Source organism: Scomber japonicus, chromosome 12 (assembly GCF_027409825.1).
Source record: "Scomber japonicus isolate fScoJap1 chromosome 12, fScoJap1.pri, whole genome shotgun sequence".
Lineage (NCBI taxonomy): Eukaryota > Metazoa > Chordata > Actinopteri > Scombriformes > Scombridae > Scomber > Scomber japonicus.
The window spans coordinates 16,173,063-16,189,542 of NC_070589.1; the positions used below are offsets into that span (position 1 = coordinate 16,173,063).

Below are 16,480 nucleotides of genomic sequence, written 5' to 3' on the forward strand. Positions count from 1 at the left end.
TACTACTGTGCAAAAGTTTAAGGCACTAAAAGTAAAGTGAGAATGCTCTCAAAAATAAATCCATGAATAGTTTAATTTATAAATGTACGTCATGTAATGCTCAGTGAAGAGAAGAAATTTAAATGAACTCAATATTTGGTGTCCTCCTCAGTAAACTTGTGCAGTTTTTGAAGGTACTTGACTGGTAGGTTTTTCCAAGCATATTGAAGAACTTGCCACAGTTCCTCTGTAGATTTAGTCTGCTTCAGCTGCTCCTGTCTCTTCATGTAATCCCAGACTGACTCCATGATGTTGAGTTCAGGGCTCTGTGGGGGCCAACCATCTGTTGCGGAACTCCTTTTTCAGATGCCTCCTTGATGAATAAGAATCTAAACAGCTACAGTGCTTAAAACTTTTGCACAGCACTGTATGAATAAATAGCAAATATTGGTATGCAAACACATTAAGCTAAGATGGTGAATGTGGTAAATGTTTCACCTTCTAACTATCAGCATGTTGATATTGTCATATCCTGCTGTTAACATAGCAGTAGTCTGTGGGTATGAGTCTTTGATATGAATTGAACACAACAATCACATCAGAAAAGGGAATTACAATTTCCACTGTAAACACACACATTTTTTTGGACATTATATAAGCTTCATTAATTTCCTAGAGACTGACCATGACCCCAGCCATAACCACTACTTGTCTAACCCTAACCCTATCCAAACCACTGACCCAAATATCAGAGTCTTACCAGCTTTTTCCCAGTTGGGCAATTAACTGGTCTGAAAGTCTGTCCCCAAAAGTAGCCTATGACAGATACACAAACGTTTACTGAGGTCATTTTTGGGGACATTACATAGACTTGCCTTCATTTCCCGGGGATTTACCCTAACCATAACCACTACTTGCCTAAACTTAACCCTAACCTTAACCACTGAAATAAAAATAGGTTGGGTTTTTTTTTTTTCAATTGGGGACATGACTTTTGTCAACTCCGAGATTTGATGTAGAGCACCATCTTATTTTCCTTTGCCCACTGAGCGGTAATGTGCCAATGCAGGATTTAATGGCTCATTGAAACAAACATCAAGACCTAATACAGTTCAATTTATAGCCTCGTGAATACTTCTGGTAATGGTAAATATCTGCAAGAGTTCTCAACTGGTCACTGTCTATTTTGAGGCCAGGAATGATGGCTGGTCAAGATCTGTCTCTATTTGGTATTTAAACTGGATTGTATGAGTAAACCAACATTTTAACAGCAAGATCTGCTTTTTGCATCAAACTGGCCACAACCTGTTTTTACTTTTATTAGGTGAGTTGGAGGAAGTGGTAGACATAATTTATTGTAGCATACTTGCCATTATCTTAGATTTACAGCTTAAAAAATCATAAAATGATTCATATTGAAATTGTCCTAAAATGAAAATATATCGGTATTGACAGCATGTATATTTTACACAAGGACTCTATACGTTGTCTTCCTTTCTCAGTTTGACCTTCCTGTCCTCTAGTGGGCACAAATGACACAGCAACCAGATTAAAACACGTTTAGTTTTGCCTCTGCGTACGTATGAAATCTTACCAAAGCATATTTGTACATTTTGTAAGTTTCTCAGTTGAAAAAAAATACTGAGCCATTCAGAAACACACACACAGACACACACACGCACACACAGACACACAAACACACACAAACACACAAACACACACACACACACACAAACACACACACAGACACACAAACACACAGACAGACACACAAACACACAGACACACACACACACACACAAACACACACAAACACTTATTCACAGGCCTAAATGTACAAGCATACAGGTTGAAAATGGAGATAAGATATTGGATGAATGTGGGGGAGCTGAGAGCACCTCAACGTGTCTGCTGTGTCCTCCCACTCAGTGTGCAGTGTGAGAGGCAGATGCAGAGCATTTAGTTTATTTCAGTCCCTGGATATGTAAGGTCTTTTCATCACTGTTCCCTCCAAGAACAGAGTGACTCATCCGCACTTGTACACAATCTGACTCCTGCAGGCAATAAAGCAACGCTGCTAGAAAAATCAGACGCTCAAACTGGAATGCCTCTGCGGCCAATCACATGCAAATACCTTCACTTCTTCTCAAGGATTGTCATTGACTCCTGATTTGCAGTCAATATGTGTTTGTCTCATGTACCTTACCTTTTTCGAACCCTCTTATCTTGTGTTTTTCCTTTATCACTTGTTTTCTGTTTAACATTACCTTGATCCTGCCATAAATCACTACCAATAAGTAGTAAAAAGATAAATGCTAATGTAATAAGGAAGCAAAACATGGTTAAAAACATAAATGTGAAGCAATCAGTTGTTTCTGGTCTATCAGAGCAGAGGAAAACAGCCTTTCATTTTCTGGTAAATGCAAAGGTATTTCCTTCTTCATGTGATATATACAGCATAGTGATGTGAGCCATTTCAAACAAGCAAAGTGATTGAAAAATGAAGATCTTCGTGACTGCATTGATTTTATCCTCCTATGTTCAGCTGGTGAACAACAAGCAGGAGATAAAGACACCACAGAGGCTAGCAGTGAGCCAGCTTGTTTCTGTGCTGATGATGACATAATGGTGCAAGAAAAACTTTTGGGCCATTTTAAGAAAACTGGAGGCCAAACTGAAAAGCACTTAGAAACAGTTAGAGGATATCAGGGAAGAAGTCCAAGGTGAGCACTGAGCTATTGACTGTCATTCTGTTATAATTTCATTGTTTATATATAGTTTTCATAGTATTCAAGTTGATTCAGGTTTAGTTGTCTCTTGTGTTGGCATCGGTCACCAGATTTAAACATTGACTTTGTGTATTTGCTTCATCACTTGTTTTTTTGTTTTTCCTGCTATGGCCTGGCCTAAATCACTACCATAAATTCTTATCAGTAAGCACATGCTCAAAACAGGTGAAGTTAAAAACAAATGATAAGTTCATTTATGATTATTATAGTGGTTTCTCGTGTATCAGAGAAGAAGAAAACTCCTTTCATCTCCAGATAAAAACAAAGGTATTTCCTTCTCCATGTGATATATAAAGCATTGTGATGTGAGCTGATCCAGACGAACCAACGTGATTGAAAAATGAAGATCTTAGTGACTGCATTGACTTTATCCTTCTGCTACCTGTCTGTGGCTAATGTTCAGCTGGAGGAACAACGAGCAGGAGAGAATGATACCACAGAGATTCCCAGCAGCGAGCCAGCTTGTTTCTGTTCTGGTGGTGGCATAACAGGGTGCAACAAAAATGTTTGGGTCATTTTAAGAGATCTGGAGGCCAAACTGAAAGACACTGAGAAAAAGTTAGAGGATCTGAGGGGAGAAGTCAAAGGTAAGAACATCAGTGAGATATAGATTGTCATTCTGTTTTCATTTCATCCATTTATATACAGTTTTCACTGTGTTCAAGTTGGTTCAGGCTTAGTTGACTTTAAAGAAAAGTAACCCTTCATTTTCATACAACTTCTTTAGATAATCAGGTGGCATTTGGAGCATCTATTGGCGGTGGTCAAAATATAGGACCTTTCAACACTGAGATTACTTTGACCTACAAGAATGTCTATGCAAACACAGGATCATACAACCCTGCAACAGGTAAATGCATCGTATAATAATGTGTATTCATGAGTATTCATGTATACTGGAAATGGACTAATTTGGTAAATAAATACTGTCTTTGACTGTGGATAAGATGGAAAACATAACAGATACTGTATTTGATAGTGCGAAAACTGTGTTGGATAATTGGCAAATATGAATCAAATCAGAAGTTCTGTCTTAATACATGTTTTAATACGAGCTCGGTTCAGGTCTGCATTCCGTTCCGAACACAGGAGTCTTATACTGTCACAGAGAGGGTCAAATATCTTCAGTACACAGTTTGAGCAGAATGTGATATCCTTTGTGGGGCACCTCAAGTTATTCCGGTCTATTATCAATCATTCTTCAACATGGTTCCATGCTGAGTATGGCTATAACACATACTAACAGTATATAAATTGGTCTGAGATGTAACTGAATGCTGTTGATCATCCACAGGTATTTTCACAGCTCCAGTCAAAGGAGTGTACTACTTCAGCTTCTCTGGCCATAATATATCCTCTAAACCAATGGGGCTGCGACTCATGAAGAACGGGGTGCAGATGGTCACTGTATTCAATCATGCATCTGGAAGCCGCCATGAGACAGCAACCAATGGCATGACTCTACAACTTGAAGTCGGAGACCAGGTGTACATGAGACTCCGGGCAAACACCTGGATTTTTGATAATGGAAATAATCACTCTACCTTCACTGGCTATTTGTTATTCCGTCTGTAAGTGAAATGAAGTTCAGATAAGCACAGCTCCAAAGGAGGAGAATAATCTTTAGTCAAAGGGCTCCGTACATTTGTATTCTTCTTGGTAAAAATGGACAAATGGAGCCTAATATCAATGCAATCAATAATTTGAGTCAATTTTGCAGGTTTACGAGGAATCCACATTATTATTGTGTAAAAAATGTATTCATTAACGTTGTATTTGCCTTTATAAAGTGTTTTTATTACTGAAGTTACTGTGACTCTGTTGCTTTATATCAGCTAAACAGAAGTGTGTTTTCATCATCTGATCAACAGTCATGCACAATAACAGTCCCATCATAGACTCATGCTGACTCACATCTTATTATTTCCATTTCATTTCATTTGTAAATGAAAATATGAAGTCCTGTTTTCTTTCAATGTCAATAATCATAGCAGAGGCAGAGTTTAACACCAGTTTGTTCTTATCAACTTCATTTAGTGAAATGTCATTAAATGAAGTTGATAAAAAGATAAGTAGAGAAACAAAACAAATGCAAATACTTCCATGAGGGGCACCAGTCACACTTCCAGCATATATTGAACCAGTGTTCTTCACCACCATCACCAAACTATAAATTATACAATATCTTTTGAGAAAATAGTGTTTATGCCTTCAGTATAGTTCAAGAGACACAAAATTACAAAATACAAAATTAATCTTTAGACATGCTAATTGTGTGGATAGACAAATGGCAATACTGGTTTGTGGGTTGGTCCATCACTAGCACCACCGTGAGGTTGAAAGTACTGACATCATGACGTTAACACTATGGCAACACTGTAAACTGTAAACTGGAATGTGGTCAATCATATATAAATACCTTTACTTCCTCTCAAGGATTGACAACTGGTTTTACCTTATCCTGAACCTGCAATAGTCTAAATGACTACCATAAAGTGGTAAAAGAGTAAGTGATTACAGTAATATTCAAAATAGATAAAGTAATTAGGAAGGAAAAATATGTTTGAAGATAAATAAAATAAGCTATCAGTTGTTTCTAATCTATCAAAGCATAAAAAACAGCCTCTCATTCTCTGGCAACTACAAAGGTATTTCCTTCTTCATGTGGTATATAAAGCATGGTGATGTGAGCTGATCCAAACTAACCCAAAGTCAAGATCACAGTGGCCACGTTGACTCTATCCCTCTGCTACCTGTGTGTGACTGAGGTTCAGCTGGGAACACCAAGCAGTAATGGAAAATACCTTTATCTTATTAGAGTTGTGCTTGGGAGTAGTTTGAAAATTACTTGTCAATAGAGTTTTAATACACATTTTGGCTATAATGGTACAAGTACAGAAATGAAAAAAAAGGATTATTTCTTTTAATTGGGGAAAAGGCTTCCCGCACAGGTCAATGAAATTATTCAGAAAAGGGTAAGGGTGCTCTTTCTGTGTTGTTTTTGCCATTAAGTGCCTATATTCATGCAAACATTGACAAATTTTATCACTTATTGCATCTGACAGCTCCACTTTCATGAGTATTTTGACATATTGTAAAAGGTGGAGGTAGCACCCAGTTGCAGCACAAAACACCACAGGCAGAGTTGGTAATCACCTTTATTGCAAATTTGGCAGATGTAACAGATAACAGGTGGAATGCAGCAAGGGACAGTTCTTAAGTCAAAAGATCAGGAACCAGACGCACGCACAGTGACAGCAGAGATAACAAAACAGGACTCTCTGACACTGAGTAACCCACAGGAATGGCGGCGGGAAACTCAAACTGCAAAATCAATGTAGAAGAATGCCAGGCAGCCACAGGGACAGGCAGACATGGAATCAGGAAGTAGGGAGGCTGAACTCATGGTTGGGGACAGAAGGCTGAGGTGTTTATCCGGGGAAGAGATCAGGTGGGATGATCAGGGCTGAGCAAAGTCATAACTGGGAAGGCAATCTGATGGTGAGTGCTGGAGAGTCTTGCATAAACTGAAAGAACAATAGCAATGAATGAGTGAGCAGGAGAAGCATATACCCGTATACTGACTAGATGTGTTGCAGCTGAGAGTGGAGCAGAGGTGAGGTGAATGGAAATACTACCAGAGCAGCAGGTCAGGAAAAGAGCAGATTGTGACACAGGTGATTATTTGTAATTGGATTAAATAATACAATTACGTTTTGTTGCTGCCCATTTTTACATGTGTGGCAAATAATTGGGGTATTTACTATTGGATATTTTGATATTCTGTTTTCTTGCCAAGTTAAATGAGAATGTTAATACTAATGGCATGTATGTCCAGTAAGTACAGAACTGGAGACAGGAAGTAATTGTGGCTTATAGCATTAAGACAGCTTCCTTGGCTCTCTACAAAATAAAAATAAAAATCTTAAGTATTGGCAACCTTGTAGTGACAACAAGACTTCAGAAGTCACTTAAATAATATGTAGGTACAATGAGATATAAGGAGTTTATTAGTGAGCTTTAAAGGTATTTTTGGATAGATTGTGTTACCTTTGGACAGAGCCAAGCTGCTGCATCCCCGTTTCCAGTCCCCAGGACAAGAGAAGTGGTTACAATGTATTAATCATGACAATAAAATCATGTAATCATGTCTTTTAAAGGACCAGCTGTCTCAAATATTTTGATATTTGGACTGCAGTACCTACTTTGACAGTGTTAAACATTTCTCCTTTAACAGCACACAATCTAAACTTCCATGATCTTTTGTTCATATAGGGCTGCATCATTCCTGCTCTGCAGTTACGGACATAAGTCATAAGTATAGGAAGCACTTTCTTACTTTTGCATTTTCTCACATAATGAGTCCATTGTCATAGCTGGGGTCAGACTGAGGGTGTGTCAGCTGTTACCAGTGGTGGACAGTAACGAAGTACAAGTAATTCGTTACTGTACTTAAGTAACTTTTTAGCGGATCTGTACTTTACTTGAGTATCATTGTTTTGTGAGACTTTATACTTTGACTCAACTACATTTGGAAGAGGAAAATCTTACTTTTTACTCAACTACTTTCCAAAAACCTGTCGTTCCTTTCAATGTTCCTTTCCACAACATGCATGCATGACCAGCTGCTGTGACAGGTCCAAATGAACGTGCACCGCAAGTGTACCAATCAGAACACATCGTGTGTCGAGCAGTTTTGGCCCGGCCCCCTACCTGGCTACTTGTCCCAACTTGCCTTCTCCTCCATCCATATCTCTATTAGCATTCATTTGACAAAGTTTCGCTGTCCAGTAGCCTGCCCTGCCAACACATGGAAGTTAAAGAAATATGTGTCTAGTGTGGTTTTCCCCCTCCCTATTAATTCCTAATCAGGTGATTTCCATTTAGTATGATGTGCTTATGATAATTTCAAAAGATATCAATACCAGATATCACAAATGGAAAACATTTTGTTTTCAGGGTGGTGTTAGTGGGCTTTTTAACCTTAAATGACTTGATTGAGTGTATAAAGGACATACCAAGACATTGGAACTACATTACACCAAATTACTTTTACTTTTGATACTTAAGTACATTTGAAGCCAAGTACTTTTATACTTTTACTCAAGTCGACATTTAAAGGGAGCACTTTCACTTTTACTGGAGTAATATTTTACACTAGGTATCTCAACTTCTACTCAAGTACGTGGTCTGTGTACTTCGTCCACCACTGGCTGTTACTAATATACTAATGAAAGCACCTCAGATATTCAACAGAAAGAGGTTTATAAAGATGGTTTTGTAACAGGTGTCTGCATTGGTTGGAGGGTGGCAGTGTTTCATGCCAAAATAGATGAACATTACCAACAGCTCCCAGATAACCAGCTGTGGCCACTAAGTTAGTGTCATCGTTGCTCAAATCTAATCACGTAGAGCCATTGCATGAACAGCAGCCATACAAATGAAGTCTGTTTGTCCTTTCCCCACCATTCTCCCTCTCCTTCATTTTTTAGCATCATATTTACCCTGATATTATTTTTTATATTTATATATTTATTATAGCATGTGAACTTTACCTCAGGTTTAAAGGAATAAAAGAACATTAATGGACTGAGGTCATGTCCTGTGTCATGGACACCAGAGGGAGAACTAACTGTGACAATGTAAACTGTCTATTTCTACATGGTAAAGAGGAACTAAATGTCTGTTTCAACACATGATAGATCTGAGCTGAAGTTACCGCAACACCGGATGTGCCATATCATCCACCCTTCCTTTCCTACGTACACTTAAAAAAGCTCAACGTATCAGTGAACTGTGGTTGATAGGTTTGCATGCAATTAAAACACTCATTTAGACTAAGCAGGTCAGATGCAGTAGATAGGCTGAATAGAAACTATGCACATGATATATTACATGGATTGGAGTACAGAAGTATTATAAGCAAAATGTACTACTGTAATAGTATTGTTATCATGAACTGTGTAATTACATTAATACAGAGACATGATGTTAAAAGTATCATTTTCATGCTGTAGCTGGACACGGTGGAGCTAGTTTTAACTACTTTCTATACAGTTGTGCCTTGTAGTTTAGTCCAGTAAGGGGGTTAGGACCCTGTAAAGTCTCTAAATGGTCACATAAAAAATCTGAGGGGTTGTGATATGAGTGATGAAAGAAATGTGAGCTGCTATTGTGTTCATTAATCAAATTTGCTCTTTTCTCAAACTTTGATTTTACTGGAATGATGACATATGTTACCTCTTTGGACAACAAATGGTTATTTAAATGAAACCATCTAAGACAAATCACTCTTTGGTGGAATCACTGACATCATGTAGACATCTTAAGTGTGTTGGAAGTGGTCACAAGCCAAAAGAATTGGGAACCACTAAGCTGCATTAACAATTTAAATATTTTGTCAAGGTTTTGTTAAATTTTCAAACAGGCCAACCTCTTCTAGAGTTGTAGAAATTTAGCACAAGAAAAATGAAGATGCAGGCAGCTAAGAGTTTAATATAAAAAAGAAGAAAATTGAGTAATAATGAAGTTGCCAATAGCTGTTTGTAAAATTGAGAAATCTCCAGTGACAAAGAGCTTTGTCCTATGAATCAGTGCAAAGTGTTTTGGATTTTTTTTGCCTTGATAACTGTGTACTGACAGTTGAACCCAGAACAGACAGTCATTATGAAACTAAAGTCGTCATTGCTGAAGTCAGTGAAGCGACCTTTTCTCTACATAAAAGCTGAACGGCATGAGCATGTCCCAAGATTGAATTTGGTAATCTGACCTTAGATCTCTGTGGTTAGAGGGACACTTGAGGCAGCAGGCTCATTGGCTAGCATGAGGAGCAGCTTACCAAATGCCAGTCTACAGTATGTATGGCTGATTGAACTTGGCTCCAGACACAAAAAGCCCTCTCTGTCCTCAACTCCACAGCCGAGAAAACATGCGGCGGGAAGAGGGAAACAGCTTTCCCCAGCTAAACACTCTTACTGGAAACCCTACTCACTACCCAAACAACTGGACTGAGACGTTATTCACCACGATCACTTACCTAATAATACAAACTAGGTGTTAACAACTGAAGGCTATTCATCCTAATATGACAAACTGTAAACAAATATCAAGTGTGGTATCTAGCGCTGATATCTGACTACCAAGAAAAGTTTGAGCCAGGCAGAGTGAAAGAATAAACTTCATTTTCTGTCACTTTAAAAAATACTTGATTTAATCACTTAATCTGTAAAATATTTAAAAAAAACATATCAAATAAATGCCCAGAGATCATCTTCAAATGATTTGTTTCGCCCACACAGCAGTCCATAACCTGCTTAATATCAGACAGAGCTGTCCAGAAGCAGTGAACTTGGTGGAGTGGGCGCATTCAAAAGTGTGAACCCTGGCATGTCCAAAACCCAAAGATATTCCATTTATGATGACATGAAACAAGGAAAAGCAATGACTCATCACATTTGAGAAGCTTTAACCAGAAAATATTTTAAGTGTTTGGGTCATAAACCGATTTAAATGCTGAAAATATTATCAGAATTTCTTCTCAACTGCTTTTTCTGCTGATCCACTAATTGACTATTCATGTAACTGTTTCAGCACTTGAGATGTTTACTGTGGTAATGATCAATTTCAAGAGGCTCTTCAAGTAAAATATATGTATTCAAAGAGACAAACACTGCACACAGCATTACATAAAAGGTTTTTTTTGTATTACAAGTCTTTCAAACTGACAGGTGGATGGCAGAAGATTTTGTCCAGAGAATTACAATTACAGTAAGTCAAAAAAAGTCACATTTTTTAGAAAAAGAAAGAAAAAAAAACTAGATAATACAGACAGACATGGCTTGCCATTCAGCGAAGGGTTATTCTGTTATTCTTGGTGGACTACAGTACCTCGAGAAATGGCTCGATTCTGAACCCGACAGCAACAGTGGTCGGTTACAAGCTGACAGTAAAATAAGTAGAGGCTCTTTTCACTCTGACACCAAATGAACCTAGAATATACACTGAAAAACTGCTTAAAAAGTTCTGATTGCCATCGAAACGCACTGCAGAGGAAGTAGGGCTCATCAGTTGGCACAGTCACAGGAGTTTTCTTAGGAAGGCACTTGACATGGGGTCATGGCTTTCCCCATGCAGCGACAGCAATGCACTAAGGTCCTCGTTTGTGCACACTGAGGAGGGACACCGTCAGCTAAGTGCAAGTTCCATTATAAATCCACTTTCACCACACCGGAGAGAGAGAGGATGGGGGGGAGGGGGGACAAAACAAAAAATATGAAGGCGACTCCACCACTTGATAGCTTCAAACACAGTATCTTAGCGGGTGGGTTTACGCCTCTTGGAGAAATAAATCATGGGAACTGGGGGTCGAAGTAACCTGTGCAAGGCTTGAGTGGTGACTGACAAGTTCATAAGACTTTTTCAGACCTCCTGCTCTTTCGTATCAGCCAAAAAAAAAGAAAAAAAGAAAAAAAAAAAAAGATCTTAAGTGTCCCAATCCCAGTTCTGCCTGGGGATTCGACAGTAATAACCCCCACCAACACCACCACTAACACCAAGCCCAGAAAATGTAACAGTACAATTCAACAAATAAAACCATTACACTTTCCCATGAGCGAAATAGAGAAATAAACCAAAAAAAAACAAAACACATGTGTCTCTTAGGTTTTTACAATAAGACATTCCCATTGAGGCACATTTCCAGAGAAGTGTCATATACAAAGCTATAAAAAAATCCCAAAACATTCAAGTACTTTGTCATGTAAACACTTTTCCAGACTATTATACATAATCGATTGTTGTCGTCGTCGTTGATTTTTGTTTGTGTGCAACAATAAGACAACAGTGTGAGGATAGGGAGAGCGAGCAGAGAGAGAGAGAGAGAGAGAGAGAGAGAGAGAGAGAGAGAGAGAGAGAGAGAGAGAGAGAGAGAGAGAAAGAAAATACTTTTGCAAAGGAAAAATGGAGATAAGTCAGGAGCTCTGCCGGGATGCATGACTGGTTTGTGTATTGTTGTGTGTTTTTTTTAGAGCAGGACACATGAACAGCACTGGTCTCCACCACTGGGGACAGTTGAGTAGTTCATCTGTCTGACTATTTCTGCAAACAGTTCGTCGACTGATCCTTTATTTTTGGCTGAAGTTTCCATAAAGGGGCAGTTCCAGTCCTGGGCCAGCGCCTTGCCTTCCCCGGAAGACACCTCTCTCTCCCCCTCCAGGTCCACCTTGTTCCCCACCAGGATCATGGGCACCCTCTCGTATCTCTTCACCCGGATGATCTGGTCTCTCATGGGTTTGATGTCCTGGAAGCTCTGCTGGTTGACCAGGCTGTAGACCAGGATGAAGCCCTGCCCGTTCTTGATATACAGGTCTCGCATAGAGGCGAACTGCTCGGTCCCTGCAGTATCCAGGATCTCCAGCACTGACGGGGAAGAGTCCACCTCGATCTCCTTCCTGTAGAAATCCTCTATCGTGGGGTCGTACTTCTCGATGAAGGAGCCCGTCACGAACTGGACCGTCAGCGCGGATTTCCCGACTCCACCCGATCCCAAAACAACCACTTTGTACTCCCTCATGGCTAGGGTGGAGGGGGGGGGGTGATAAAAACAAAACAAAAAAACAGCAGACACCTCCTTTTTCCGCGACGAAGCCTCCTCTCTCCCACCCGCTGACCAGCCCCGATGTTTTCAAACCCGAGCTGGCTGGGAAGGCTGCGCTCTCGCTCGGATCGCAGTCAAACCCCACGCCGACAAAAACCGTCCAAAGCCCGCTGTCAGACGGCCGCGGATTGCAGATCCGAGGAGAAGCACCGCTCCTGGACATTCAACGTCGCACATTAAAGCACATTTTGATTGCACTGTATTGTGCAACGGTGCTGGGAAGCGTGATCGCTTCTCCTCTCTTGCATGGCGTTTCCTGCCCACATCCTCAGCGCGTCAAAAGCAGAGGCTCAGTTCCGTTTTCTTAAAGGAGCCGTCGCCCGAAACCCCCCTCCATGAGAGAGGCAGTGAGTGGCAGTCAGATGAGCAAAACAGATTACTGCAAGCGTGTGCACGTCTGTGGTGCAGGCAGCATGGCCTCTGCCCTCGTCACATGTGCACCGTGAACATTTGCATAGTTTGCTACATTTAATTTAGTTTCTCCCCCATTTCAAACAGCTCCTTTCACTTTGAATAAACAAAGTGATAAATAAACTTTATTAGGAACACCTGTGCAATCTAAAGCAATCCAATACAGCAGCTCTGCCATTTATTATACTTATAAAAAGCTTAAGTATTTTCGGTTAAGGCTGTGACTGTAGTGGGCGGTGGTGGTGTAATGGAGGGCATTATATTCAACAGTGTTTCTAATATTTTGGCCACTCCTTTAACACATGACATGAAGGAGGAAAACTTTTATTAACACTTGCCAGTGTTATTAACACTTGCCAGTAATGGCTGGTGGTATCACATTTCTGACAATGCAGAGCTGTTGTATTAGATTGCACATATGTTCCTAATAAAGTGGCCTTTAAGTATACCATTTTAACATGTTTTTTAATATTATTTTTTACTAAATCTTACTGTTATGCACCACAACACCAAGGCAAAGTGCTTGTTTCTTGGAAGTAAACCTGTTGCTGTGACGCACATATTCACAGTCTCTGATCTTAGCAATCATGATTATACTGTACATTAGCATGTATGCTGAGGTCATTTATGTAAGCCCACTTATCATGCTCACGAGGGTTAGCGCTGAATAAAAATCCCTTAGTAGCTATACTGTATACTGTAATGTTTAAAATAAATATCCCTTGTGAGTGTCACTATGAGCCTGTTGTATTGTTGCATTATTATTACTGATGCATTAATGCATATATTAAGTATCATTTTGCTGTTGCATTTGGTTCAGGTAGAGCTAATTTCAACTACTCTATATACTTTTGGGCAGTTTAATCTTTAATAAGACATCATATCTTGTAAAATGTGTGTGTCTTGATAATGGTTTAAAAATCTTAATCTGTAAAGTTGTTAAAAATGTATAAATGTCATGGGATGTCTGTGAGAATTGATGGAATATGACGAAGTACATTGACATTAGTTCTGTACTTCAGGTAGGCTACTTGTACTTTAAAGTTTGTGCTACTTAATACTTCTACTATACATTTTGGAGATGAATAATGTACTGTTTACTCAACTTCATTTATTTGACAGTCTAAATTACTTTGCAGATTCAGATTATGAATATAAAACATGATCAACTAATAAATTGTGATATATTATTATATTATATTATAATTACTAGATTAAGCTGTCTGTCAAACTGTGAAGCCTTTACTAGCTGCAACACTAGTGATGCTTACAAAATGATACATCAAATTTAGTTTCAAATGAATAATACTTACTTTTAATAATTATCACATTATCTAAAAATCAACGGAGGACTTCTACATATAACAGACTACTTATATTATATAAATATTTAAGAGTACACTGTAATAAATTGCTGTAGAAATAGAGTCAAATTCTAAAAGTAGTGTACCATTCCTTTTACTGTAAATATTTATGCTTTTTGGAGCCAAAACCAAGATCAGACATTCACAGTAGGTTAGTTTAAGATCTGACAGTAAAATATTATAGTAAAATAATATAGTTATTAGTATTTTTATCTTCACTGCTGCAGTAATGGAGGGACAGAAGCCTCATGCAACCATCAACATCATATAATCATCATTCATCCTCATTGATGGAATCAAATCCAAAGGCCAGTAACATTTTAACCATAAAATAGAATATACTTGTGCACCTGATTAATAACAACATTTAATGTTTCCTAATATTAAATTGGTAAATCCCAGCGAGCACCTGTCATGCACTAGAGAACATTTTCAGATAGTTTATCTTCAGCAGCTTGAAATCTGAATTACCAGTGGGCTATTTAAACATTATTTTCACTACTGCTTGGAAGTCTAGTTTAAAGATATTTGTGTGATTGTGCTCTCATGAACTGTATCAGTGAATGTGAACATTTAACCACCCTGATCTGTACCTACAACTGCACCACTTACATAATTAATAATAATCTACCATGTAAAGCACATAATAATTGTAGTTGATCTAATTATGTAGCCAATGTGGTTCAGATGTGTTGGCTGCTGAGAGTGTTTCTACTGGTTATTTTAGCCCAACCCAAGTGTGTTTCTAAGCTGTAGCTATGGTTGCTGCAAAGTTGCTCAGTTTATTGCCAAACTGTACTAAAACTTGGGACATAAGAGGTGATTTCCAGTTAAAATTGTTTACTCATACAAGTGTTACGTGTTGTGTTCAGGGATTTCAGTGTGATTAAACCTGAGAGGGGAACAGAGGCCAGCTGGGGGAATCTAATTCCTATGAAGACAAACAAGCTCACAGTGAATCTCTGTCACCACATTTCTGAAGAATTTAATGCCACTTCATAAAAGAAAGTTCAGTGAAATTTTTATATCTGCTATTCATTTGTCTTTTTCACTTTTCTCTCACTCTGTGGTCAATATTCATTCTTGCTTTCTTTGTCACTCTGTGAGCTGCAGATGACATTTAAAAATCCTTATCAATCTGTTTATTTATGCTTATACACACACACACACACACACACACACACACACACACACACACACACACACACACACAGTTGTTGACTGTAACATTAACAGTAAGAAACTCTTCACTGTAATTATAATTATTTACTTCCCCCTTTGCGGGTAGACATGACATAGTTTGGTCGGGGACTTCACTCTGACCACATTTTATATTTGTAACAAGTTTAGTTTTTCTTCATCATATCTTTTGATCATTACTAAAATATGAAACCATACAGAAAGTGTAATAATTTAGTGTCTGTGTAGTATTAAAAACATATAAATAAGTATTATAATAAGGTTATTAGCAGGATAAGAGTACCCCTGTTTGGGCCACAGAACTCTTTTTTATGAATTAGATGCCTATTCTTGATATACATGTTATGTAGCCTGGGTATACCCATGCTCTCATTCAAGCAAGATTCTACTACCTCAATCTCACATGAGATTGAGACGGAATCTGGTGCTAGCCAGGCTACATGTTATGTACAGACTGGTGACAAATTAAAGGAAAAACTAACACATTGCCTTAGTAAGGTCGTGGGCCAGAACAGCTTCAGTGCTCTTTGTCATTGATTTTACAGTCTTTGAACTAGATAAAGATATTCACTCATTTGGTGTTGAAATGATGATGGTTGAGAACGCTGTCTCACATGTTGGTCTAAAATCTACCAGCTGGGTTGAGATCTGGTGACTGTGACAGGTCATAGTGTATGATTCACATCATTTTCATACTCATCAAACCATTCAGTGATCCCCTGTGCCCTTTGGATGGGGGCATTGTCATCCTGGAAGAGACCACGCCCATCAGGATAAAAATGTTTTATCATAGGGTAAAGGTGATCACTCAGAACAACTTTGTATTGATCTGCAGAGACCCCTTCACTTTACAGGGACTAGTGGACCCAAACCAGGCCCCCCACAGCATAAAAGAGCCACTAGAGCCCCTCACTGTAGGGGTCAAGTATTCAGTATTCATTTAATTTGTCATTCATGTGTAGGCTACAATGCAGTGGGAGGTTTGTCGTGAACTCCCAAGCTTCTTTTAAAAACTATATTATCAGTCCTCACACAATATAATTAAAATTGCCTTCAGCATGATCAGTGTAACCTTTCATATC

The 16,480-nt window shown here is 38.7% G+C and overlaps 1 protein-coding gene across 1 annotated transcript; it reads right to left on the reverse strand.

Moving 5' to 3' along the window:
* Positions 1-11,634: 11,634 nt before the first annotated feature.
* LOC128369128 (ras-related protein Rap-2b-like) lies at positions 11,635-12,788 on the reverse strand. Its single transcript, XM_053330097.1, has one exon. The coding sequence runs from the start codon at positions 12,337-12,339 to the stop codon at positions 11,791-11,793; it is 549 nt and encodes a 182-aa protein (XP_053186072.1). The 5' UTR covers positions 12,340-12,788; the 3' UTR covers positions 11,635-11,790.
* Between the last annotated feature and the right edge of the window lie 3,692 nt (positions 12,789-16,480).